Source organism: Oncorhynchus mykiss, chromosome 21, assembly GCF_013265735.2.
Source record: "Oncorhynchus mykiss isolate Arlee chromosome 21, USDA_OmykA_1.1, whole genome shotgun sequence".
Classification (NCBI taxonomy): Eukaryota; Metazoa; Chordata; class Actinopteri; order Salmoniformes; family Salmonidae; genus Oncorhynchus; species Oncorhynchus mykiss.
The window spans coordinates 6,741,253-6,762,824 of NC_048585.1; the positions used below are offsets into that span (position 1 = coordinate 6,741,253).

Genomic DNA, 21,572 nt, shown 5'->3' on the forward strand with positions numbered 1-21,572 from the left:
GAAATGTGGCAAAAGGTCGCAAAGTTCAAGGGGGCCAAATACTTTCACAAGGCACTGTATATGGAATAGGTCTCTGGTCTAAAGTAGTGCACTATATAGGGAATAGGGTGCATGTGCCCTGGTCTAAAGTAGTGCACTACATAGGGAATAGGTCTCTGGTCTAAAGTAGTGCACTATATAGGGAATAGGGCTCTGGTCTAAAGTAGTGCACTATATAGGGAATAGGGTGCATGTGCCCTGGTCTAAAGTAGTGCACTATATAGGGAATAGGGCTCTGGTCTAAAGTAGTGCACTATATAGGGAATAGGGCTCTGGTCTAAAGTAGTGCACTACATAGGGAATAGGTCTCTGGTCTAAGGTAGTGCACTATAAAGGGAATGTGATGCCATTTGGAATAGCGCACTGTCTCCTGTGATGAATGTACAGACTTCCTGTTCTGCTCTCCTCCTGCGTTCAGATTGATAGTTTTTGTTGTTCAGAGAGAATTCATTCTCGTCTGTTGTTTATTTTACGTTTCAATCCCCCTGCCCTGACCAGTGTGTCCATCTGTTCCATAAAGCCCTGCCGAGACCAGTGTGTCCGTCTGTTCCATAAAGCCCCATTTAGGAAGTGAAAGGGACATTTTCCTTTTTACTTCATCCGTTGTCATAAATAACAGATAATCATTATGGAAGAACCAACTGCCCTGGACACGGGGTGTATCCCAACCAGCACTGCCCTGGACACGGGGTGTATCCCAACCAGCTGGAGGGGCTTATCTCTCACTGCCCTGGACACGGGGTGTATCCCAACCAGCACTGCCCTGGACACGGGGTGTATCCCAACCAGCTGGAGGGGCTTATCTCTCACTGCCCTGGACACGGGGTGTATCCCAACCAGCACTGCCCTGGACACGGGGTGTATCCCACCAGCTGGAGGGGCTTATCTCTCACTGCCCTGGACACGGGGTGTATCCCAACCAGCAGGAGGGGCTTATCTCTCACTGCCCTGGACACGGGGTGTATCCCAACCAGCTGGAGGAGCTTATCTCTCACTGCCCTGGACACGGGGTGTATCCCAACCAGCTGGTCTAATACACATTAATGCAATCTAGTGTTCAGCCAGCCAGCTAGAGGGAGAGACAGACAGACAGACAGACAGACAGACAGACAGACAGACAGACAGGGGGAGAGACAGACAGACAGCCAGAGGGAGAGACAGACAGCCAGCCAGGGGGAGAGACAGACAGCCAGCTAGGGAGAGACAGACAGCCAGCCAGCTAGGGAGAGAGACGGCTAGGGAGAGAGACGGCTAGGGAGAGAGACGGCTAGGGAGAGAGACGGCTAGGGAGAGAGACGGCTAGGGAGAGAGACGGCTAGGGAGAGAGACAGACAGACAGACGGCTAGGGACAGAGACGGCTAGGGATGTTAGCTGTGAGAGAGACAGCTAGGGACAGAGACAGCTAGAGACAGAGACAGCTAGGGATGTTAGCTGTGAGAGAGACAGCTAGGGGCAGAGACAGCTAGGGATGTTAGCTGTGAGAGAGACAGCTAGCGACAGAGACAGCTAGGGATGTTAGCTGTGAGAGAGACAGCTAGAGACAGAGACAGCTAGAGATGTTAGCTGTGAGAGAGACAGCTAGGGGCAGAGACAGCTAGGGATGTTAGCTGTGAGAGAGACAGCTAGAGACAGAGACAGCTAGAGATGTTAGCTGTGAGAGAGACAGCTAGGGATGTTAGCTGGGAGAGAGACAGCTAGGGACAGAGACAGCTAGAGACAGAGACAGCTAGGAATGTTAGCTGTGGGAGAGACAGCTAGGGATAGAGACAGCTAGGGATAGAGACAGCTAGGGATGTTAGCTGTGAGAGAGACAGCTAGGGATGTTAGCTGAGAGAGAGACAGCTAGAGACAGAGACAGCTAGGGATGTTAGCTGTGAGAGAGACAGCTAGAGACAGAGACAGCTAAGGATGTTAGCTGTGAGAGAGACAGCTAGAGACAGAGACAGCTAGGGATGTTAGCTGTGAGAGAGACAGCTAGAGACAGAGACAGCTAGGGATGTTAGCTGTGAGAGAGACAGCTAGAGACAGAGACAGCTAGGGATGTTAGCTGTGAGAGAGACAGCTAGAGACAGAGACAGCTAGGGATGTTAGCTGTGAGAGAGACAGCTAGAGACAGAGACAGCTAAGGATGTTAGCTGTGAGAGAGACAGCTAGGGATGTTAGCTGAGAGAGAGACAGCTAGAGACAGAGACAGCTAGGGATGTTAGCTGTGAGAGAGACAGCTAGGGACAGAGACAGCTAGGGATGTTAGCTGTGAGAGAGACAGGGATAAACAGATTGGGGACCCACAGGGTCCACGAAGTCCCTCTGGTCCAGCTGTGGGACTGGGTGTGATCCAACCACTCTCCCTCCTCCCTGTCATGTTTCCCAGACACAGCTGGGTGCAAAGGTCACCTCCACAAAACGAAATTTATGCTCAACAGAACAGACAATATTTGGGCTTCCTACCGTACCCTAAACCTACAGTTGAAGTCTGAAGTTTACAAACACTTAGGTTGGAGTCATTAAAACTCATTTTTCAACCACTCCACAAATTTCTTGTTAACAAACTATAGTTTTGGCAAGTCGGTAAGGACATCTACTTTGTGCAGGACACAAGTCATTTTACCAACAATTGTTTACAGACAGATTATTTCACTTATAATTCACTGTATCACAGTTCCAGTGGGTCAGAAGTTTACATACACTAAGTTGACTGTGCCTTTAAACAGCTTGGAAAATTCCTGACAATGATGTCATGGCTTTAGAAACTTCTGATAGGCTAATTGACATAATATCAGTCAATTGGAGGTGTACCTGTGGATGTATTTCAAGGCCTACCTTCAAACTCAGTGCCTCTTTGCTTGACATCATGGGAAAATCAAAAGAAATCTGTCAAGACAACAAACAATAGTACGCAAGTATAAACACCATGGGGGACCACGCAGCCGTCATACCGCTCAGGAAGGAGACGCGTTCTGTCTCCTAAAGATGAATGTACTTTGGTGCGAAAAGTGCAACTCAATCCCAGAACAACAGCAAAGGACCTTGTGAAGATGCTGGAGGAAACAGGTACAAAAGTATCTATATCCACAGTAAAACAAGTCCTATATCAACATAACCTGAAAGGCCACTCAGCAAGGAAGAAGCCACTGCTCCAAAACCGCCATAAAAAAGACAGACTACGGTTTGCAACTGCACATGGGGACAAAGATGGTACTTTTTGGAGAAATGTCCTCTGGTCTGATGAAACAAAAATAGAACTGTTTGGCCATAATGACCATCGTTATGTTTGGAGGAAAAGAGGGAGGCTTGCAAGCCGAAGAACACCATCCCAACCGTGAAGCACGGGGGTTGCAGCATCATGTTGTGGGGGTGCTTTGCTGCAGGAGGGACTGGTGCACTTCACAAAATAGATGGCATCATGAGGCAGGAAAATTATGTGGATATATTGAAGCAACATCTCAAGACATCAGTCAGGAAGTTAAAGCTTGGTCGCAAATGGGTCTTCCAAATGGACAATGACCCCAAGCATACTTCCAAAGTTGTGGCAAAATGGCTTAAGGACAACAAAGTCAAGGTATTGGAGTGGCCATCACAAAGCCCTGACCTCAATCCTATATAAATGCGTGGAGGCCTACAAACCTGACACAGTTACACCAGCTCTGTCAGGAGGAATGGGCCAAAATTCACCCAACTTATTGTGGGAAGCTTGTGGAAGGCTACCCGAAACGTTTGACCCAAGTTATACAATTTAAAGGCAATGCTACCAAATACTAATTGAGTGTATGTAAACTTCTGACCCACTGGGAATGTGATGAAAGAAATAAAAGCTGAAATAAATCATTCTCTCTACTATTATTCTGACATTTGACATTCTTAAAATAAAGTGGTGATCCTAACTGACCTAAGACAATTTTTACTAGGATTAAATGTCAGGATTAGTGACAAACAGTTTACATGTATTTGGCTAAGGTGTAGGTAAACTTCCGACTTCAACTCTATATGACAAACAACGTTTGGCTTTCTCAAACTTGAACGTGTATATGAATATTCATGACGAGGTTTTTCCCAGTGAAATTACTAGAATGACACGCTTCCCTCGAGTCGTTCCACCTCAGAAAGCACAAGAGGATTTAACATCCCCCCCATCTCAGATTGTTCTGAAATCATTTTGTTAGAAACATATATTAGCTTTCCTGAAACATTATATTGTTTTAAAGTTTATTTTAACTCTGAGAAATGTAGCTAACTTATTGCACCTAAATTGGCCATTTTCAATGTATAGGATTCATTTAATATTTTATAAATCTAGGACCCAACGTCTTTTTCTTAACAAAGATTAAGATGTGAGGAGTCCAAGTAAATGGTTAAAAGTGGACTGCCTCCGGACTGCCTCCGGACTGCCTGTGGACTGCCTCCAGACTGCCTCCGGGCTGCCTCCGGACTCCCTGTGGACTGCCTCCGGACTGCCTGCGGACTGCCTGCGGACTGCCCAAATCAAATCTATGACAGCCATGTTGTACTTTGTCAGACTGACACAGTCATTGTCTCTGTGGCCTGGAGCATGAAGCCCATTTCAATACGTCTTCTACACACTGATGGACATGAAGACCTCAACATCATTCTAATGAACACCTCAACATCATTCTAATGAACACCTCAACATCATTCTAATGAAGACCTCAACATCATTCTAATGAACACCTCAACATCATTCTAATGAACACCTCAACATCATTCTAATGAAGACCTCAACATCATTCTAATGAAGACCTCAACATCATTCTAATGAAGACCTCAACATCATTCTAATGAAGACCTCAACATCATTCTAATGAACACCTCAACATCATTCTAATGAAGACCTCAACATCATTCTAATGAAGACCTCAACATCATTCTAATGAAGACCTCAACATCATTCTAATGAACACCTCAACATCATTCTAATGAAGACCTCAACATCATTCTAATGAACACCTCAACATCATTCTAATGAAGACCTCAACATCATTCTAATGAAGACCTCAACATCATTCTAATGAAGACCTCAACATCATTCTAATGAAGACCTCAACATCATTCTACACACTGATGGACAGGAAGACCTCAACATCATTCTACACACTGATGGACAGGAAGACCTCAACATCATTCTTCTCCCTCGTTGTTCTGGCTGATACTCTGATAATTTGTGTGTGTGAATTAGCCAACTTCTGTCTCTTCTACCTGACGGACAGGAGGGATTGGGGTTTGTACTGCAGCCCTGTCGTTCTACAGCCTCGTCGTTCTACAGCCCGGTCGTTCTACAGCCCCGTCGTTCTACAGCCCCGTCGTTCTACAGCCTCGTCGTTCTACAGCCTCGTCGTTCTACAGACCGATCCAACTAAACCCTGGTGGAGATTAAACATTGACTGGGGTCATGGTGCTAATCGGACAAATGTGTTTTGTAATGGAAAGAGGATTTATTGTATCATAAATAGAGGCTTTGGCTCTACGTTACAGAGAACATCGACTGAAATATAGTGGCTAAAGTGGAGGGGGTCATCTCTACCAGATATGGGCTTGTGTGTGTGTGTGTGTGTGTGTGTGTGTGTGTGAGATATCTGGGAGAAAGAGAACAAACACATCTGTGAGTCTAATTCATTTAAACTGCTGAACTTTTTCCCCCTGAATTTGTGATTCATATATTGGTCTGACAGGAATTCGGGACACAACTTGGACACCTCTAGAGACTTTAACAGGATCTAGAGACTTTAACAGGATCTAGAGACTTTAACAGGATCTAGAGATATAGACTTTAACAGGATCTAGAGATAGAGACTAACAGGATCTAGAGACTTTAACAGGATCTAGAGACTTTAACAGGATCTAGAGACTTCTACGGGATCTAGAGACTTTAACGGGATCTAGAGACTTCTACGGGATCTAGAGACTTTAACGGGATCTAGAGACTTTAACGGGATCTAGAGACTTTAACGGGATCTAGAGACTTTAACAGGATCTAGAGACTTTAACGGGATCTAGAGACTTTAACAGGATCTAGAGATAGAGACTTTAACAGGATCTAGAGACTTTAACAGGATCTAGAGATAGAGACTTTAACAGGATCTAGAGATAGAGACTTTAACAGGATCTAGAGACTTTAACAGGATCTAGAGATGGAGACTTTAACGGGATCTAGAGACTTTAACAGGATCTAGAGACTTTAACAGGGTCTGGAGACTTTAACAGGGTCTAGAGACTTTAACAGGATCTAGAGACTTTAACAGGGTCTAGAGACTTTAACAGGGTCTAGAGACTTTAACAGGGTCTAGAGACTTTAACAGGATCTAGAGACTTTAATAGGATCTAGAGACTTTAACAGGATCTAGAGATAGAGACTTTAACAGGATCTAGAGATAGAGACTTTAACAGGATCTAGATACTAACAGTATCTAGAGACTTTAACAGTACCTAGAGACTTTAACAGGATCTAGAGACTTTAACAGGATATAGAGACTCTAACAGGATCTAGAGACTCTAACAGGATCTAGAGACTCTAACAGGATCTAGAGACTCTAACAGGATCTAGAGACTCTAACAGGATCTAGAGACTTTAACAGGATCTAGAGATAGAGACTAACAGGATCTAGAGACTTTAACAGGATCTAGAGACTTTAACAGGATCTAGAGACTTCTACGGGATCTAGAGACTTTAACGGGATCTAGAGACTTCTACGGGATCTAGAGACTTTAACGGGATCTAGAGACTTTAACGGGATCTAGAGACTTTAACGGGATCTAGAGACTTTAACAGGATCTAGAGACTTTAACGGGATCTAGAGACTTTAACAGGATCTAGAGATAGAGACTTTAACAGGATCTAGAGACTTTAACAGGATCTAGAGATAGAGACTTTAACAGGATCTAGAGATAGAGACTTTAACAGGATCTAGAGACTTTAACAGGATCTAGAGATGGAGACTTTAACGGGATCTAGAGACTTTAACAGGATCTAGAGACTTTAACAGGGTCTGGAGACTTTAACAGGGTCTAGAGACTTTAACAGGATCTAGAGACTTTAACAGGGTCTAGAGACTTTAACAGGGTCTAGAGACTTTAACAGGGTCTAGAGACTTTAACAGGGTCTAGAGACTTTAACAGGATCTAGAGACTTTAATAGGATCTAGAGACTTTAACAGGATCTAGAGATAGAGACTTTAACAGGATCTAGAGATAGAGACTTTAACAGGATCTAGATACTAACAGTATCTAGAGACTTTAACAGTACCTAGAGACTTTAACAGGATCTAGAGACTTTAACAGGATATAGAGACTCTAACAGGATCTAGAGACTCTAACAGGATCTAGAGACTCTAACAGGATCTAGAGACTCTAACAGGATCTAGAGACTCTAACAGGATCTAGAGACTTTAACAGGATCTAGAGATAGAGACTTTAACAGGGTCTAGAGACTTTAACAGGGTCTAGAGACTTTAACAGGATCTAGAGACTTTAACAGGATCTAGAGATAGAGACTCTAACAGGATCTGGAGACTCTAACAGGATCTAGAGACTTTAACAGGGTCTAGAGACTTTAACAGGATCTAGAGACTTTAACAGGATCTAGAGATAGAGACTCTAACAGGATCTGGAGACTCTAACAGGATCTAGAGACTTTAACAGGATCTAGAGACTTTAACAGGATCTAGAGATAGACCCTCTAACAGGATCTAGAGACTTTAACAGGATCTAGAGTCTTTAACAGGATCTAGAGACTTTAACAGGATCTAGAGTCTTTAACAGGATCTAGAGACTTTAACAGGATCTAGAGATAGACCCTCTAACAGGATCTAGAGACTCTAACAGGATCTAGAGATAGAGACTTTAACAGGATCTAGAGATAGAGACTTTAACAGGATCTAGAGACTTTAACAGGATCTAGAGACTTTAACAGGATCTAGAGATAGAGACTTTAACAGGATCTAGAGATAGAGACTTTAACAGGATCTAGAGACTTTAACAGGATCTAGAGACTTTAACAGGATCTAGAGACTTTAACGGGATCTTCTCGGAAGTAGCTTCAGTGGAAAAGTTCCATTTGATATATTCACTATAATTATGTATGCCTTTACCCCATATGAATTCTGATCTTTGGGGCAAAACAATCATCATTGAAAATCATTTTTATACCCCCCTGTTATGATCTAACCTGTCCTGTCTCTCCCCTCCTCTCCCCCTCCATTCCTCTCTCCCCTCTTCCCCTCTCTCCCCCTCTTCACCTCTCTCCCCCTCCATTCATCTTTCTCCCCTCCTCTCTCCCCCTCCCCACCTCTCTCCCCCTCCTCTCTTATCTCTCCTCTCCTTTCCTCTCTCGTCTCCTGTCCTCTCTCTTCCCCTCTCTCCCCTCCTCTTCTCACTCCCCTCCTGTCCTCTCTCATCTCCTCTCCTCTCCCCTCCTCTCTCTCCTCTCCTCTCCTCCCCTCAGACAGTATCATGTCCCCCCCCGGCCAACAGCTGCTACCCACATAGAGGTCAGACTTCAGAGGTTGCGCCGCCTCTCGTTCTGGGCTATCGCCACAGAGGATGCTGGGAATGTGTCGCGGGCGCAGGAAGTTCCTCGCTGCCTCCCTCGCCCTGCTCTTCATCCCCGCACTCACCTGGCTGTACCTCTCCGCTGGCAACTTCCAAGGTAGGACCCAACTCTCCTGAACCACCTGGTGCTGTACCAGGGCTTCTCTCCTCTGACCAGGCCTCTCTCTCTCTAGTCATGTCTAGGTGTTGTAACAGGGCTTCTCTCCTCTGATCAGGCCTCTCTCTCTCTAGTCATGTCTAGGTGCTGTAATAGGGCTTCTCTCCTCTGATCAGGCCTCTCTCTCTCTAGTCATGTAAAGATACTATAACAGGGCTTCTCTCCTCTGACCAGGCCTCTCTCTCTCTCTAGTCATGTCTAGGTGCTGTAACAGGGCTTCTCTCCTCTGATCAGGCCTCTCTCTCTAGTCATGTCTAGGTGCTGTAACAGGGCTTCTCTCCTCTGATCAGGCCTCTCTCTCTCTCTAGTCATGTCTAGGTGCTGTAACAGGGCTTCTCTCCTCTGACCAGGCCTCTCTCTCTCTAGTCTGTGCTAGGCTAGCACAGTGACTGTTCATCTCTTTTAGTCTGAGGACCCAGGCTATATCAGCGCTAGGCTAGCACAGTGACTGTTCATCTCATTTAGTCTGAGGACCCAGGCTATATCAGCGCTAGGCTAGCACACTGACTGTTCATCTCATTTAGTCTGAGGACCCAGTCTACAGCAGCGCTAGGCTAGCACAGTGACTGTTCATCTCTTTTAGTCTGAGGACCCAGGCTATATCAGCGCTAGGCTAGCACACTGACTGTTCATCTCATTTAGTCTGAGGACCCAGTCTACAGCAGCGCTAGGCTAGCACAGTGACTGTTCATCTCATTTAGTCCCCCCCCCCCCCCCCCCCTGGCCTTGGTGTGATTGGTTAAAGGGTTTCAGAATGTTGCGGTATCCTCTGCCCCCCCCCTGGCCTTGATGTGATTGGTTAAAGGGTTTCAGAATGTTGCGGTATCCTCTGCCCCCCCCCCCCCCCTGGCCTTGATGTGATTGGTTAAAGGGTTTCAGAATGTTGCGGTATCCTCTGCCCCCCCCCCCCCCCTGGCCTTGGTGTGATTGGTTAAAGGGTTTCAGAATGTTGCGGTATCCTCTGACCCCCCCCCCCCCCCCCCCCCCCCCCCTGGCCTTGGTGTGATTGGTTAAAGGGTTTCAGAATGTTGCGGTATCCTCTGCCCCCCCCCCCCCCCCCCCCTGGCCTTGGTGTGATTGGTTAAAGGGTTTCAGAATGTTGCGGTATCCTCTGCCCCCCCCCCCCCCCCCCTGGCCTTGGTGTGATTGGTTAAAGGGTTTCAGAATGTTGCGGTATCCTCTGCCCCGCCCCCTGGCCTTGGTGTGATTTGTACTCTAGCCAAAGGGGAGGTACAGCTACCAGCTCCCTCCTTAATGAAATGTCACCCTTTTTGTTTCGGCTCAGATTTATATTCCCCTGGTCTTCGTTTTGGGGAATGGAGGCAGGGACAGGAGACATATGCAGGGAGAGGACACACACACACACCACCACACACACACCACCACACACACACCACCACACACACACACCACCACACACACACACACACACACACCCACACACCACACACCACACACACACCACCACACACACACCACCACACACACACCACCACACACACCACACACCACACACACACCACCACCACCACCACACACACACACACCACCACCACACACACCACCACACACACACACACACACACACACACACACACACACACACACACACACACACACACACACACACACACCACCACACACCACACACCACCACACACACCACACACACACCACCACACACACACCACCACACACACACACACCACCACACACACCACACACACACCCCCACACACACCACCACAACACACACACACACCACCACAACACACACACACCGCACGCACACACACACACCGCACGCACACACACACACACACACCACCACACACACACACACACCACCACCACACACACACACACACACCACCACCACACACACACACACACCACCACACACACACACACACCACCACCACACACACACACACACACACACACACACACACACACACACACACCACACACCACACACACACACACACACCACCCCCCATCTCAGAGCCCCTGAGCCCCTTGTGAAGTCTATTATATCCAGGCTGTAATTAAACTGAATGGATTGGCTCGGTCTGAATGAACAGTGGTTTGTGTGTTTAGTTTGAGGTGCTCTGTGATTGCGTATGGCATTATTCACACAGGACAGAGCAGCCAGTTGGACCTGGTCTTTACGCCACTGCCTGGCCATTTCCTTTACTTTTCAGTCTGTCTTTTTCTGTAAAACTCATCATCTATGGGAACATTATCCAGACTGTTTCATTCATTTAAGAGACTCTCTGATCCAGAGAGACTTACAGTAGTGAGTCATTTAGCTGACTCTCTTATCCAGAGAGTCTTACAGTAGTGAGTCATTTAGCTGACTCTCTTATCCAGAGAGACTTACAGTAGGGAGTCATTTATCTGACTCTCTTATCCAGAGAGTCTTACAGTAGGGAGTCATTTAGCAGATTCTCTTATCCAGAGAGACGTACAGTGGGGTTCGATTCCAGGCTGTGTCACAACCCGGCTGTGGCTGGGTGTCCCATAGAGAGGTGAACAATTGGCCCAGCGTCGTCCGGGTTAGGGGAGGGTTTGACCTGGGGGGCCCTTTACTTGGCTCATCACGCTCTAGCGACTCCTTGTGGCAGGCCGGGCGCCTGCAGGCTGACTTCGGTCATCAGTTGAACAGTTTTTCCTCCGACCCGTTGGTGCTGCAGTTCCCGGGTTAAGCGGGCGGGTATTAGGAGCGTGGTTTGGCGGGTTCAGTTTCAGAACACGCATGACTCGACCTACTGTATCTAACACCTTATTCAGTCCTTAGTGGACCTACTGTATCTTACACCTTATTCAGTCCTTAGTGGACCTACTGTATCTTACACCTTATTCAGTCCTTAGTGGTCCTACTGTATCTAACACCTTATTCAGTCCTTAGTGGTCCTACTGTATCTAACACCTTATTCAGTCCTTACTGTATCTAACACCTTATTCAGTCCTTAGTGGACCTACCATTTAATGCACCTCTTAGCCAACTAGTGTGTCCAAACACTAACCACTCAGGCCTCTGTGTCCCAAATTGCACCAGGTGATTCATGGTCTGTTTGGATGCCCTGCTCCCCTGTTTGGATGCCCTGCTCCCCTGTTTGGATGCCCTGCTCCCCTGTTTGGATGCCCTGCTCCCCTGCTCCCCTGTTTGGATGCCCTGCTCCCCTGTTTGGATGCCCTGCTCCCCTGTGATGCTCCCTGGTCGTTCATGTATGACACATTCATTTGGAGTTTTCCTTATCATGCTTCCGTTCACACCGTTACCGAGGAGACATCTGGCGTGTGGCAGCCTGGCGGGCAGAGGGGCGGGGGCATCCTTCGTGTGACAGCAGCTGCTCACCTGACAGCCTGCATGAATCACCTGGCGCCCGGCGTTGAGCGGTGGAGCAGAGCTCGCCAAACAGAACTGAGCGGGGGAACAGTGAGGTCGCCAAATAGACGCCATTTTGTCATTTGTACTGGCCCTTGTATGAGCTGTCCTTCAGGAGGCCGATGCCAAAATACCTATTTATTAAGTTCAGTACCATGATGCATCAGGCCTCCCGCAAGGTCCTTCAATGTCTTCAATGTCCTCTTCCTGGGCTATGACACAACAAAGCAGGGAGAATAGGGGACACGAGGTCCCTCAATGTCTTCCTCTTCCTGGGCTATGACACAACAAAGCAGGGAGAATAGGGGACACGAGGTCCCTCAATGTCTTCCTCTTCCTGGGCTATGACACAACAAAGCAGGGAGAATAGGGGACACAAGGTCCCTCAATGTCTTCCTCTTCCTGGGCTATGACACAACGACGCAGGGAGAATAGGGGACACGAGGTCCCTCAATGTCTTCCTCTTCCTGGGCTATGACACAACGAAGCAGGGAGAATAGGGGACACGAGGTCCTGGGGACAAAGTGCGGTACTTTTTAAAAGTTTTTGTTGTTCCAGCCCAGCACCAATACGCCACCATTCAAAGATGGTGGATCGCCAGAGCATTTTACCACCTGTCACAGTGTGTCAACACTGGCTTCTCTCTCCTCTGTCAAAGAGTAGCCAACTGTTACCCAACGGAACACTAAGTGTCTGTTTTTAATAGTGGATGGCATTTCAAACAGCCTCCCCTGCGTTTTAGAGGGTGAGGAAAGAGACTGTGAAAACAGAACAGTACTGCAGGCCAGCTAGTGAACCCCAGCAGTGTTATTATTAACTACCGTTCAGGTTGGGAGGGGAACTCCCATTACTACCCTTCACTGTCTCGCTGTGGCTCTTCCTCTAGCTCTCTCTCTCTCTCTCTCTCTCTCTTTCTCTCTCTCTCCGTCTCCCTATCGCTGTGGTTCTCCTTCTAGCTCTCTCTCTCTCTCTCTCTCTCTCTCTCTCTCTCTCTTTCTCTATCGCTCCATCTCCCTATCGCTGTGGCTCTCCTAGCTCTCTCTCTCTCTCCCTTTGTCTCCCTATCGCTCTGGCTCTCTCTCTCTCCGTCTCCCTATCGCTGTGGCTCTCCTCACTCTCTCTCTCGCTCCATCTTTCTCTCCCTCTCTCCTCTCTCTTGCTCCATCCCTCTCTCTCTCCCTCCTCTCTTTCTCTCTCGCTCCATCTCTCTCTCCCTCTCCTCTCTCATCTCTCTTGCTCCATCTCTATCTCTCTCCCTCCTCTCTTTCTCTCTCACTCACTCATCTCTCTCCATCTCCTCGCTCTCCTCTCTCTCTCCATCTATCTCTCCCTCTCCTCTCTCGCTCCATCTCCCTCTCCTCTCTCTCCATCTCTCTCTCCCTCTCCTCTCTCTCTCTCTCTCTCCATCTCTCTCTCCCTCTCCTCTCTCTCTCTCTCTCTCTCTCCATCTCTCTCTCCCTCTCCTCGCTCCTCTCTCCTCCATCTCTCTCCTCTCTCTCCTCTCTCTCCCTCTCCTCTCTCTCTCTCTCTCCATCTCTCTCTCTCTCTCCATCTCTCTCTCTCTCTCCATCTCTCTCTCCCTCTCCTCTCTCTCTCTCTCTCTCTCCATCTCTCTCTCCCTCTCCTCGCTCCTCTCTCCTCCATCTCTCTCCTCTCTCTCCTCTCTCTCCCTCTCCTCTCTCTCTCTCTCTCTCTCTCCATCTCTCTCTCTCTCTCCATCTCTCTCTCTCTCTCCATCTCTCTCTCCCTCTCCATCTCTCTCTCCCTCTCCATCTCTCTCCTCCATCTCTCTCTCTCTCCCTCTCCTCTCTCCTCCATCTCCTCTCTCCTCTCTCTCTCCATCTCTCTCTCCCCTCTCTCCCCTCTCTCCCCTCTCCTCTCCTCTCCTCTCTCCATCTATCTCCCTCTGTGGCCTGCTCATCATGCATATAGAGCACATCCCACATTTAGAAACGCAGGGCGGCTTTTCTTTTTGATAATTCAACCCTCTCCATCCATCTATATCTCCAACTGGGGCAGCTAGCGTCGAGGGAATTAGCATAATGTGACCGCGGGGTGGGGCTTCTCATCACCATGGTGACGGAATAATGAAGTTTCCATAAACATGAATGTCCCAATTAATGTAAAAGTTGAGGATGTTTGGTTTTTCGACCCTGGTATAAACATGTTGAATATTCATTAGGAGTAACAGGAAGTTGATAAATAATGAGGCGCAGCCTAGCAGCGGTCTCCATGGTCACCTAGTTTGAGTCAGCATATTTCCATTAGACCGACCAGACGGCTCAGAGCGCAGTGGACTGTTTCTGCCGAAGTCCTGAGGAAGTCCTGAGGCGTCTGTATACAGTATTACAGAATTCAAAGGGCGACAGGGCGCATGGAAAGGTAGTGGGCACGTGGAAAGGTAGTGGGCACGTGGAAAGGTAGTGGGCACGTGGAAAGGTAGTGGGCACGTGGAAAGGTAGTGGGCACTTGGAAAGGGAAAGGTAGTGGGCGCGTGGAAAGGTAGTGGGTGCGGGGAAGGGAAAGGTAGTGGGCACGTGGAAGGGAAAGGTAGTGGGCACGTGGAAGGGAAAGGTAGTGGGCACGTGGAAAGGGAAAGGTAGTGGGCGCATGGACAGGGAAAGGTAGTGGGCACGTGGAAAGGTAGTGGGCACGTGGAAAGGTAGTGGGCGCGTGGAAAGGTAGTGGGCGCGTGGAAAGGTAGTGGGCGCGTGGAAAGGTAGTGGGCGCGTGGAAAGGTAGTGGGCGCGTGGAAAGGTAGTGGGCGCGTGGAAAGGTAGTGGGCGCGTGGAAAGGAAAGGTAGTGGGCGCGTGGAAAGGGAAGGTAGTGGGCGCGTGGAAAGGTAGTGGGCGCGTGGAAAGGTAGTGGGCGCGTGGAAAGGTAGTGGGCGCGTGGAAAGGTAGTGGGCGCGTGGAAAGGTAGTGGGCGCGTGGAAAGGTAGTGGGCGCGTGGAAAGGTAGTGGGCGCGAGGAAAGGTAGTGGGCGCGTGGAAAGGTAGTGGGCGCGTGGAAAGGTAGTGGGCGCGTGGAAAGGTAGTGGGCGCGTGGAAAGGTAGTGGGCGCGTGGAAAGGTAGTGGGCGCGTGGAAAGGTAGTGGGCGCGTGGAAAGGAAAGGTAGTGGGCGCGTGGAAAGGGAAAGGTAGTGGGCGCGTGGAAAGGTAGTGGGCGCGTGGAAAGGTAGTGGGCGCGTGGAAAGGTAGTGGGCACTTGGAAAGGGAAAGGTAGTGGGCGCGTGGAAAGGTAGTGGGCGCGGGGAAGGGAAAGGTAGTGGGCACGTGGAAGGGAAAGGTAGTGGGCACGTGGAAGGGAAAGGTAGTGGGCACGTGGAAAGGGAAAGGTAGTGGGCGCGTGGACAGGGAAAGGTAGTGGGCGCGTGGAAGGGAAAGGTAGGGTAGTGGGCGCGTGGAAAGGTAGTGGGCGCGTGGAAAGGTAGTGGGCGCGTGGAAAGGTAGTGGGCGCGTGGAAAGGTAGTGGGCGCGTGGAAAGGTAGTGGGCGCGTGGAAAGGTAGTGGGCGCGTGGAAAGGTAGTGGGCACGTGGAAAGGAAAGGTAGTGGGCGCGTGGAAAGGGAAAGGTAGTGGGCGCGTGGAAAGGTAGTGGGCGCGTGGAAAGGTAGTGGGCACTTGGAAAGGGAAAGGTAGTGGGCGCGTGGAAAGGTAGTGGGCGCGGGGAAGGGAAAGGTAGTGGGCACGTGGAAGGGAAAGGTAGTGGGCACGTGGAAGGGAAAGGTAGTGGGCACGTGGAAAGGGAAAGGTAGTGGGCGCGTGGACAGGGAAAGGTAGTGGGCGCGTGGAAGGGAAAGGTAGGGTAGTGGGCGCGTGGAAAGGTAGTGGGCGCGTGGAAAGGTAGTGGGCGCGTGGAAAGGTAGTGGGCGCGTGGAAAGGTAGTGGGCGCGTGGAAAGGTAGTGGGCGCGTGGAAAGGTAGTGGGCGCGTGGAAAGGTAGTGGGCGCGTGGAAAGGTAGTGGGCGCGTGGAAAGGTAGTGGGCGCGTGGAAAGGTAGTGGGCGCGAGGAAAGGTAGTGGGCGCGTGGAAAGGTAGTGGGCGCGTGGAAAGGTAGTGGGCGCGTGGAAAGGTAGTGGGCGCGTGGAAAGGTAGTGGGCGCGTGGAAAGGTAGTGGGCGCGTGGAAAGGTAGTGGGCGCGTGGAAAGGAAAGGTAGTGGGCGCGTGGAAAGGGAAAGGTAGTGGGCGCGTGGAAAGGTAGTGGGCGCGTGGAAAGGTAGTGGGCGCGTGGAAAGGTAGTGGGCACTTGGAAAGGGAAAGGTAGTGGGCGCGTGGAAAGGTAGTGGGCGCGGGGAAGGGAAAGGTAGTGGGCACGTGGAAGGGAAAGGTAGTGGGCACGTGGAAGGGAAAGGTAGTGGGCACGTGGAAAGGGAAAGGTAGTGGGCGCGTGGACAGGGAAAGGTAGTGGGCGCGTGGAAGGGAAAGGTAGGGTAGTGGGCGCGTGGAAAGGTAGTGGGCGCGTGGAAAGGTAGTGGGCGCGTGGAAAGGTAGTGGGCGCGTGGAAAGGTAGTGGGCGCGTGGAAAGGTAGTGGGCGCGTGGAAAGGTAGTGGGCGCGTGGAAAGGTAGTGGGCACGTGGAAAGGAAAGGTAGTGGGCGCGTGGAAAGGGAAAGGTAGTGGGCGCGTGGAAAGGTAGTGGGCGCGTGGAAAGGTAGTGGGCACTTGGAAAGGGAAAGGTAGTGGGCGCGTGGAAAGGTAGTGGGCGCGGGGAAGGGAAAGGTAGTGGGCACGTGGAAGGGAAAGGTAGTGGGCACGTGGAAGGGAAAGGTAGTGGGCACGTGGAAAGGGAAAGGTAGTGGGCGCGTGGACAGGGAAAGGTAGTGGGCGCGTGGAAGGGAAAGGTAGGGTAGTGGGCGCGTGGAAAGGTAGTGGGCGCGTGGAAAGGTAGTGGGCGCGTGGAAAGGTAGTGGGCGCGTGGAAAGGTAGTGGGCGCGTGGAAAGGTAGTGGGCGCGTGGAAAGGTAGTGGGCGCGTGGAAAGGTAGTGGGCGCGTGGAAAGGTAGTGGGCACGTGGAAAGGAAAGGTAGTGGGCGCGTGGAAAGGGAAAGGTAGTGGGCGCGTGGAAAGGTAGTGGGCGCGTGGAAAGGTAGTGGGCGCGTGGAAAGGTAGTGGGCGCGTGGAAAGGGAAGGTAGTGGGCGCGTGGAAAGGTACTGGGCACGTGGAAAGGTAGTGGGCGCGTGGAAAGGTAGTGGGCGCGTGGAAAGGTAGTGGGCGCGTGGAAAGGTAGTGGGCGCGTGGAAAGGTAGTGGGCGCGTGGAAGGGGAAGGTAGTGGGCACGGGGAAGGTGAAGGTAGTGGGCACGGGGAAGGTGAAGGTAGTGGGCACGGGGAAGGTAAAGGTAGTGGGCACGGGGAAGGTAAAGGTAGTGGGCACGGGGAAGGTAAAGGTAGTGGGCACGGGGAAGGGAAAGGTAGTGGGCACGGGGAAGGGAAAGGTAGTGGGCACGTGGAAGGGAGAGGTAGTGGGCACGTGGAAAGGTAGTGGGCATGTGGAAGGTAGTGGGCATGTGGAAAGGTAGTGGGCACGTGGAAAGGTAGTGGGCATGTGGAAAGGTAGTGGGCACGTGGAAGGGAAAGGTAGTGGGAACGTGGAAAGGTAGTGGGCACGTGGAAAGGTAGTGGGCACGTGGAAAGGTAGTGGGCACGTGGAAGGGAAAGGTAGTGGGCACGGGGAAGGGAAAGTTAGTGGGCACGTGGAAGGGAGAGGTAGATGGCACGTGGAAAGGTAGTGGGCACGGGGAAAGGTAGTGGGCATGTGGAAGGTAGTGGGCACGTGGAAAGGTAGTGGGCACGGGGAAAGGTAGTGGGCATGTGGAAAGGTAGTGGGCACGTGGAAAGGTAGTGGGCACGTGGAAAGGTAGTGGGCACGTGGAAGGGAAAGGTAGTGGGCACGTGGAAAGGTAGTGGGCACGTGGAAAGGTAGTGGGCACGTGGAAAGGTAGTGGGCACGTGGAAGAGAAAGGTAGTGGACACGTGGAAAGGTAGTGGGCGCGTGGAAAGGGAAAGGTAGTGGGCACGTGGAAGGGAAAGGTAGTGGACACGTGGAAAGGTAGTGGGCGCGTGGAAGGGAAAGGTAGTGGGCGCGTGGAAAGGGAAAGGTAGTGGGCACGTGGAAAGGGAAAGGTAGTGGGCACGTGGAAAGGGAAAGGTAGTGGGCACGTGGAAAGGGAAAGGTAGTGGGCACGTGGAAAGGGAAAGGTAGTGGGCATGTGGAAAGGTAGTGGGCATGTGGAAAGGGAAAGGTAGTGGGCGCGTGGAAAGGTAGTGGGCACGTGGAAAGGGAAAGGAAGTGGGCACGTGGAAAGGAAAGGTAGTGGGCACGTGGAAAGGAAAGGTAGTGGGCACGTGGAAAGGGAAAGGTAGTGGGCATGTGGAAAGGTAGTGGGCATGTGGAAAGGGAAAGGTAGTGGGCGCGTGGAAAGGTAGTGGGCATGTGGAAAGGTAGTGGGCATGTGGAAAGGGAAAGGTAGTGGGCATGTGGAAGGTAAAGGTAGTGGGCATGTGGAAAGGGGAAGGTAGTGGGCACGTGGAAAGGTAGTGGGCACGTGGAAAGGTAGTGTGCGCGTGGAAAGGGAAGGTAGTGGGCACGTGGAAAGGTAGTGGGCACGTGGAAAGGTAGTGTGCATGTGGAAAGGTAGTGGGCACGTGGAAGGGAAAGGTAGTGGGCGCGTGGAAGGGAAAGGTAGTGGGCACGTGGAAAGGGAAAGGTAGTGGGCACGTGGAAAGGGAAAGGTAGTGGGCACGTGGAAAGGTAGTGGGCACGTGGAAAGGTAGTGGGCACGTGGAAGGGAAAGGTAGTGGGCGCGTGGAAAGGGAAAGGTAGTGGGCACGTGGAAAGGTAGTCGGCACGTGGAAAGGGAAAGGTAGTGGGCGCGTGGAAAGGTAGTGGGCGCGTGGAAAGGTAGTGGGCACGTGGAAAGGGAAAGGTAGTGGGCACGTGGAAAGGTAGTGGGCGCGTGGAAGGGAAAGGTAGTGGGCACGTGGAAGGGAAAGGTAGTGGGCATGTGGAAAGGGAAAGGTAGTGGACGCGTGGAAAGGGAAAGGTAGTGGGCACGTGGAAAGGGAAAGGTAGTGGGCACGTGGAAAGCGAAAGGTAGTGGACGCGTGGAAAGGGAAAGGTAGTGGGCACGTGGAAAGGGAAAGGTAGTGGGCACGTGGAAGGGAAAGGTAGTGGGCACGTGGAAAGGGAAAGGTAGTGGGCACGTGGAAAGGGAAAGGTAGTGGTCACGTGGAAGGGAAAGGTAGTGGGCATGTGGAAAGGGAAAGGTAGTGGACGCGTGGAAAGGGAAAGGTAGTGGGCACGTGGAAAGGGAAAGGTAGTGGGCACGTGGAAAGGGAAAGGTAGTGGGCACGTGGAAAGGGAAAGGTAGTGGGCACGTGGAAAGGAAAGGTAGTGGGCACGTGGAAAGGGAGAGGTAGTGGACACGTGGAAAGGGAGAGGTAGTGGACACGTGGAAAGGGAAAGGTAGTGGGCACGTGGAAAGGGAAAGGTAGTGGACACGTGGAAAGGGAAAGGTAGTGGGCGCGTGGAAAGGTAGTGGGCACGTGGAAAGGTAGTGGGCACGTGGAAAGGGAAAGGTAGTGGGCGCGTGGAAAGGTAGTGGGCACGTGGAAGGGAAAGGTAGTGGGCGCGTGGAAAGGGAAGGTAGTGGGCACGTGGAAAGGGAAAGGTAGTGGGCACGTGGAAAGGGAAGGTAGTGGGCGCGTGGAAAGGGAAAGGTAGTGGGCGCGTGGAAAGGTAGTGGGCACGTGGAAGGGAAAGGTAGTGGGCGCGTGGAAAGGTAGTGGGCATGTGGAAAGGGAAAGGTAGTGGGCGCGTGGAAAGGTAGTGGGCACGTGGAAAGGTAGTGGGCACGTGGAAAAGGGAAAGGTAGTGGGCACGTGGAAGGGAAAGGTAGTGGGCACGTTGAAAAGGGAAAGGTAGTGGGCACGTGGAAGGGAAAGGTAGTGGGCACGTGGAAAGGGAAAGGTAGTGGGCACGTGGAAAGGTAGTGGGCACGTGGAAAGGGAAAGGTAGTGGGCGCGTGGAAAGGTAGTGGGCACGTGGAAAGGTAGTGGGCGCGTGGAAAGGGAAAGGTAGTGGGCGCGTGGAAAGGTAGTGGGCGCGTGGAAAGGGAAAGGTAGTGGGCGCGTGGAAAGGTAGTGGGCGCGTGGAAAGGGAAAGGTAGTGTGCGCGTGGAAAGGGAAGGTAGTGGGCACGTGGAAAGGTAGTGGGCACGTGGAAAGGTAGTGTGCATGTGGAAAGGTAGTGGGCACGTGGAAGGGAAAGGTAGTGGGCGCGTGGAAGGGAAAGGTAGTGGGCACGTGGAAAGGGAAAGGTAGTGGGCACGTGGAAAGGGAAAGGTAGTGGGCACGTGGAAAGGTAGTGGGCACGTGGAAAGGTAGTGGGCACGTGGAAGGGAAAGGTAGTGGGCGCGTGGAAAGGGAAAGGTAGTGGGCACGTGGAAAGGTAGTCGGCACGTGGAAAGGGAAAGGTAGTGGGCGCGTGGAAAGGTAGTGGGCGCGTGGAAAGGTAGTGGGCACGTGGAAAGGGAAAGGTAGTGGGCACGTGGAAAGGTAGTGGGCGCGTGGAAGGGAAAGGTAGTGGGCACGTGGAAGGGAAAGGTAGTGGGCATGTGGAAAGGGAAAGGTAGTGGACGCGTGGAAAGGGAAAGGTAGTGGGCACGTGGAAAGGGAAAGGTAGTGGGCACGTGGAAAGCGAAAGGTAGTGGACGCGTGGAAAGGGAAAGGTAGTGGGCACGTGGAAAGGGAAAGGTAGTGGGCACGTGGAAGGGAAAGGTAGTGGGCACGTGGAAAGGGAAAGGTAGTGGGCACGTGGAAAGGGAAAGGTAGTGGTCACGTGGAAGGGAAAGGTAGTGGGCATGTGGAAAGGGAAAGGTAGTGGACGCGTGGAAAGGGAAAGGTAGTGGGCACGTGGAAAGGGAAAGGTAGTGGGCACGTGGAAAGGGAAAGGTAGTGGGCACGTGGAAAGGGAAAGGTAGTGGGCACGTGGAAAGGAAAGGTAGTGGGCACGTGGAAAGGGAGAGGTAGTGGACACGTGGAAAGGGAGAGGTAGTGGACACGTGGAAAGGGAAAGGTAGTGGGCACGTGGAAAGGGAAAGGTAGTGGACACGTGGAAAGGGAAAGGTAGTGGGCGCGTGGAAAGGTAGTGGGCACGTGGAAAGGTAGTGGGCACGTGGAAAGGGAAAGGTAGTGGGCGCGTGGAAAGGTAGTGGGCACGTGGAAGGGAAAGGTAGTGGGCGCGTGGAAAGGGAAGGTAGTGGGCACGTGGAAAGGGAAAGGTAGTGGGCACGTGGAAAGGGAAGGTAGTGGGCGCGTGGAAAGGGAAAGGTAGTGGGCGCGTGGAAAGGTAGTGGGCACGTGGAAGGGAAAGGTAGTGGGCGCGTGGAAAGGTAGTGGGCATGTGGAAAGGGAAAGGTAGTGGGCG

The 21,572-nt window shown here is 51.4% G+C and overlaps 1 protein-coding gene across 3 annotated transcripts in view; it reads left to right on the forward strand.

The window, feature by feature from the left end:
• LOC118942844 (LARGE xylosyl- and glucuronyltransferase 1-like) overlaps positions 1–21,572 on the forward strand; it is a 166,811-nt gene that overhangs the window by 28,333 nt on the left and 116,906 nt on the right. For 2 of the 3 annotated variants that reach the window (XR_005038485.1, XM_036956703.1), the window contains exon 2: positions 8,493–8,696. Coding sequence is in view for 2 of the 3 variants with exons in the window: in XM_036956703.1 (XP_036812598.1) it covers positions 8,591–8,696 (106 nt within the window). In the remaining variant the exon portion in view is untranslated. The remainder of the gene's footprint in view (positions 1–8,492; positions 8,697–21,572) is intronic. The other variant, XM_036956704.1, reaches the window with a different exon arrangement.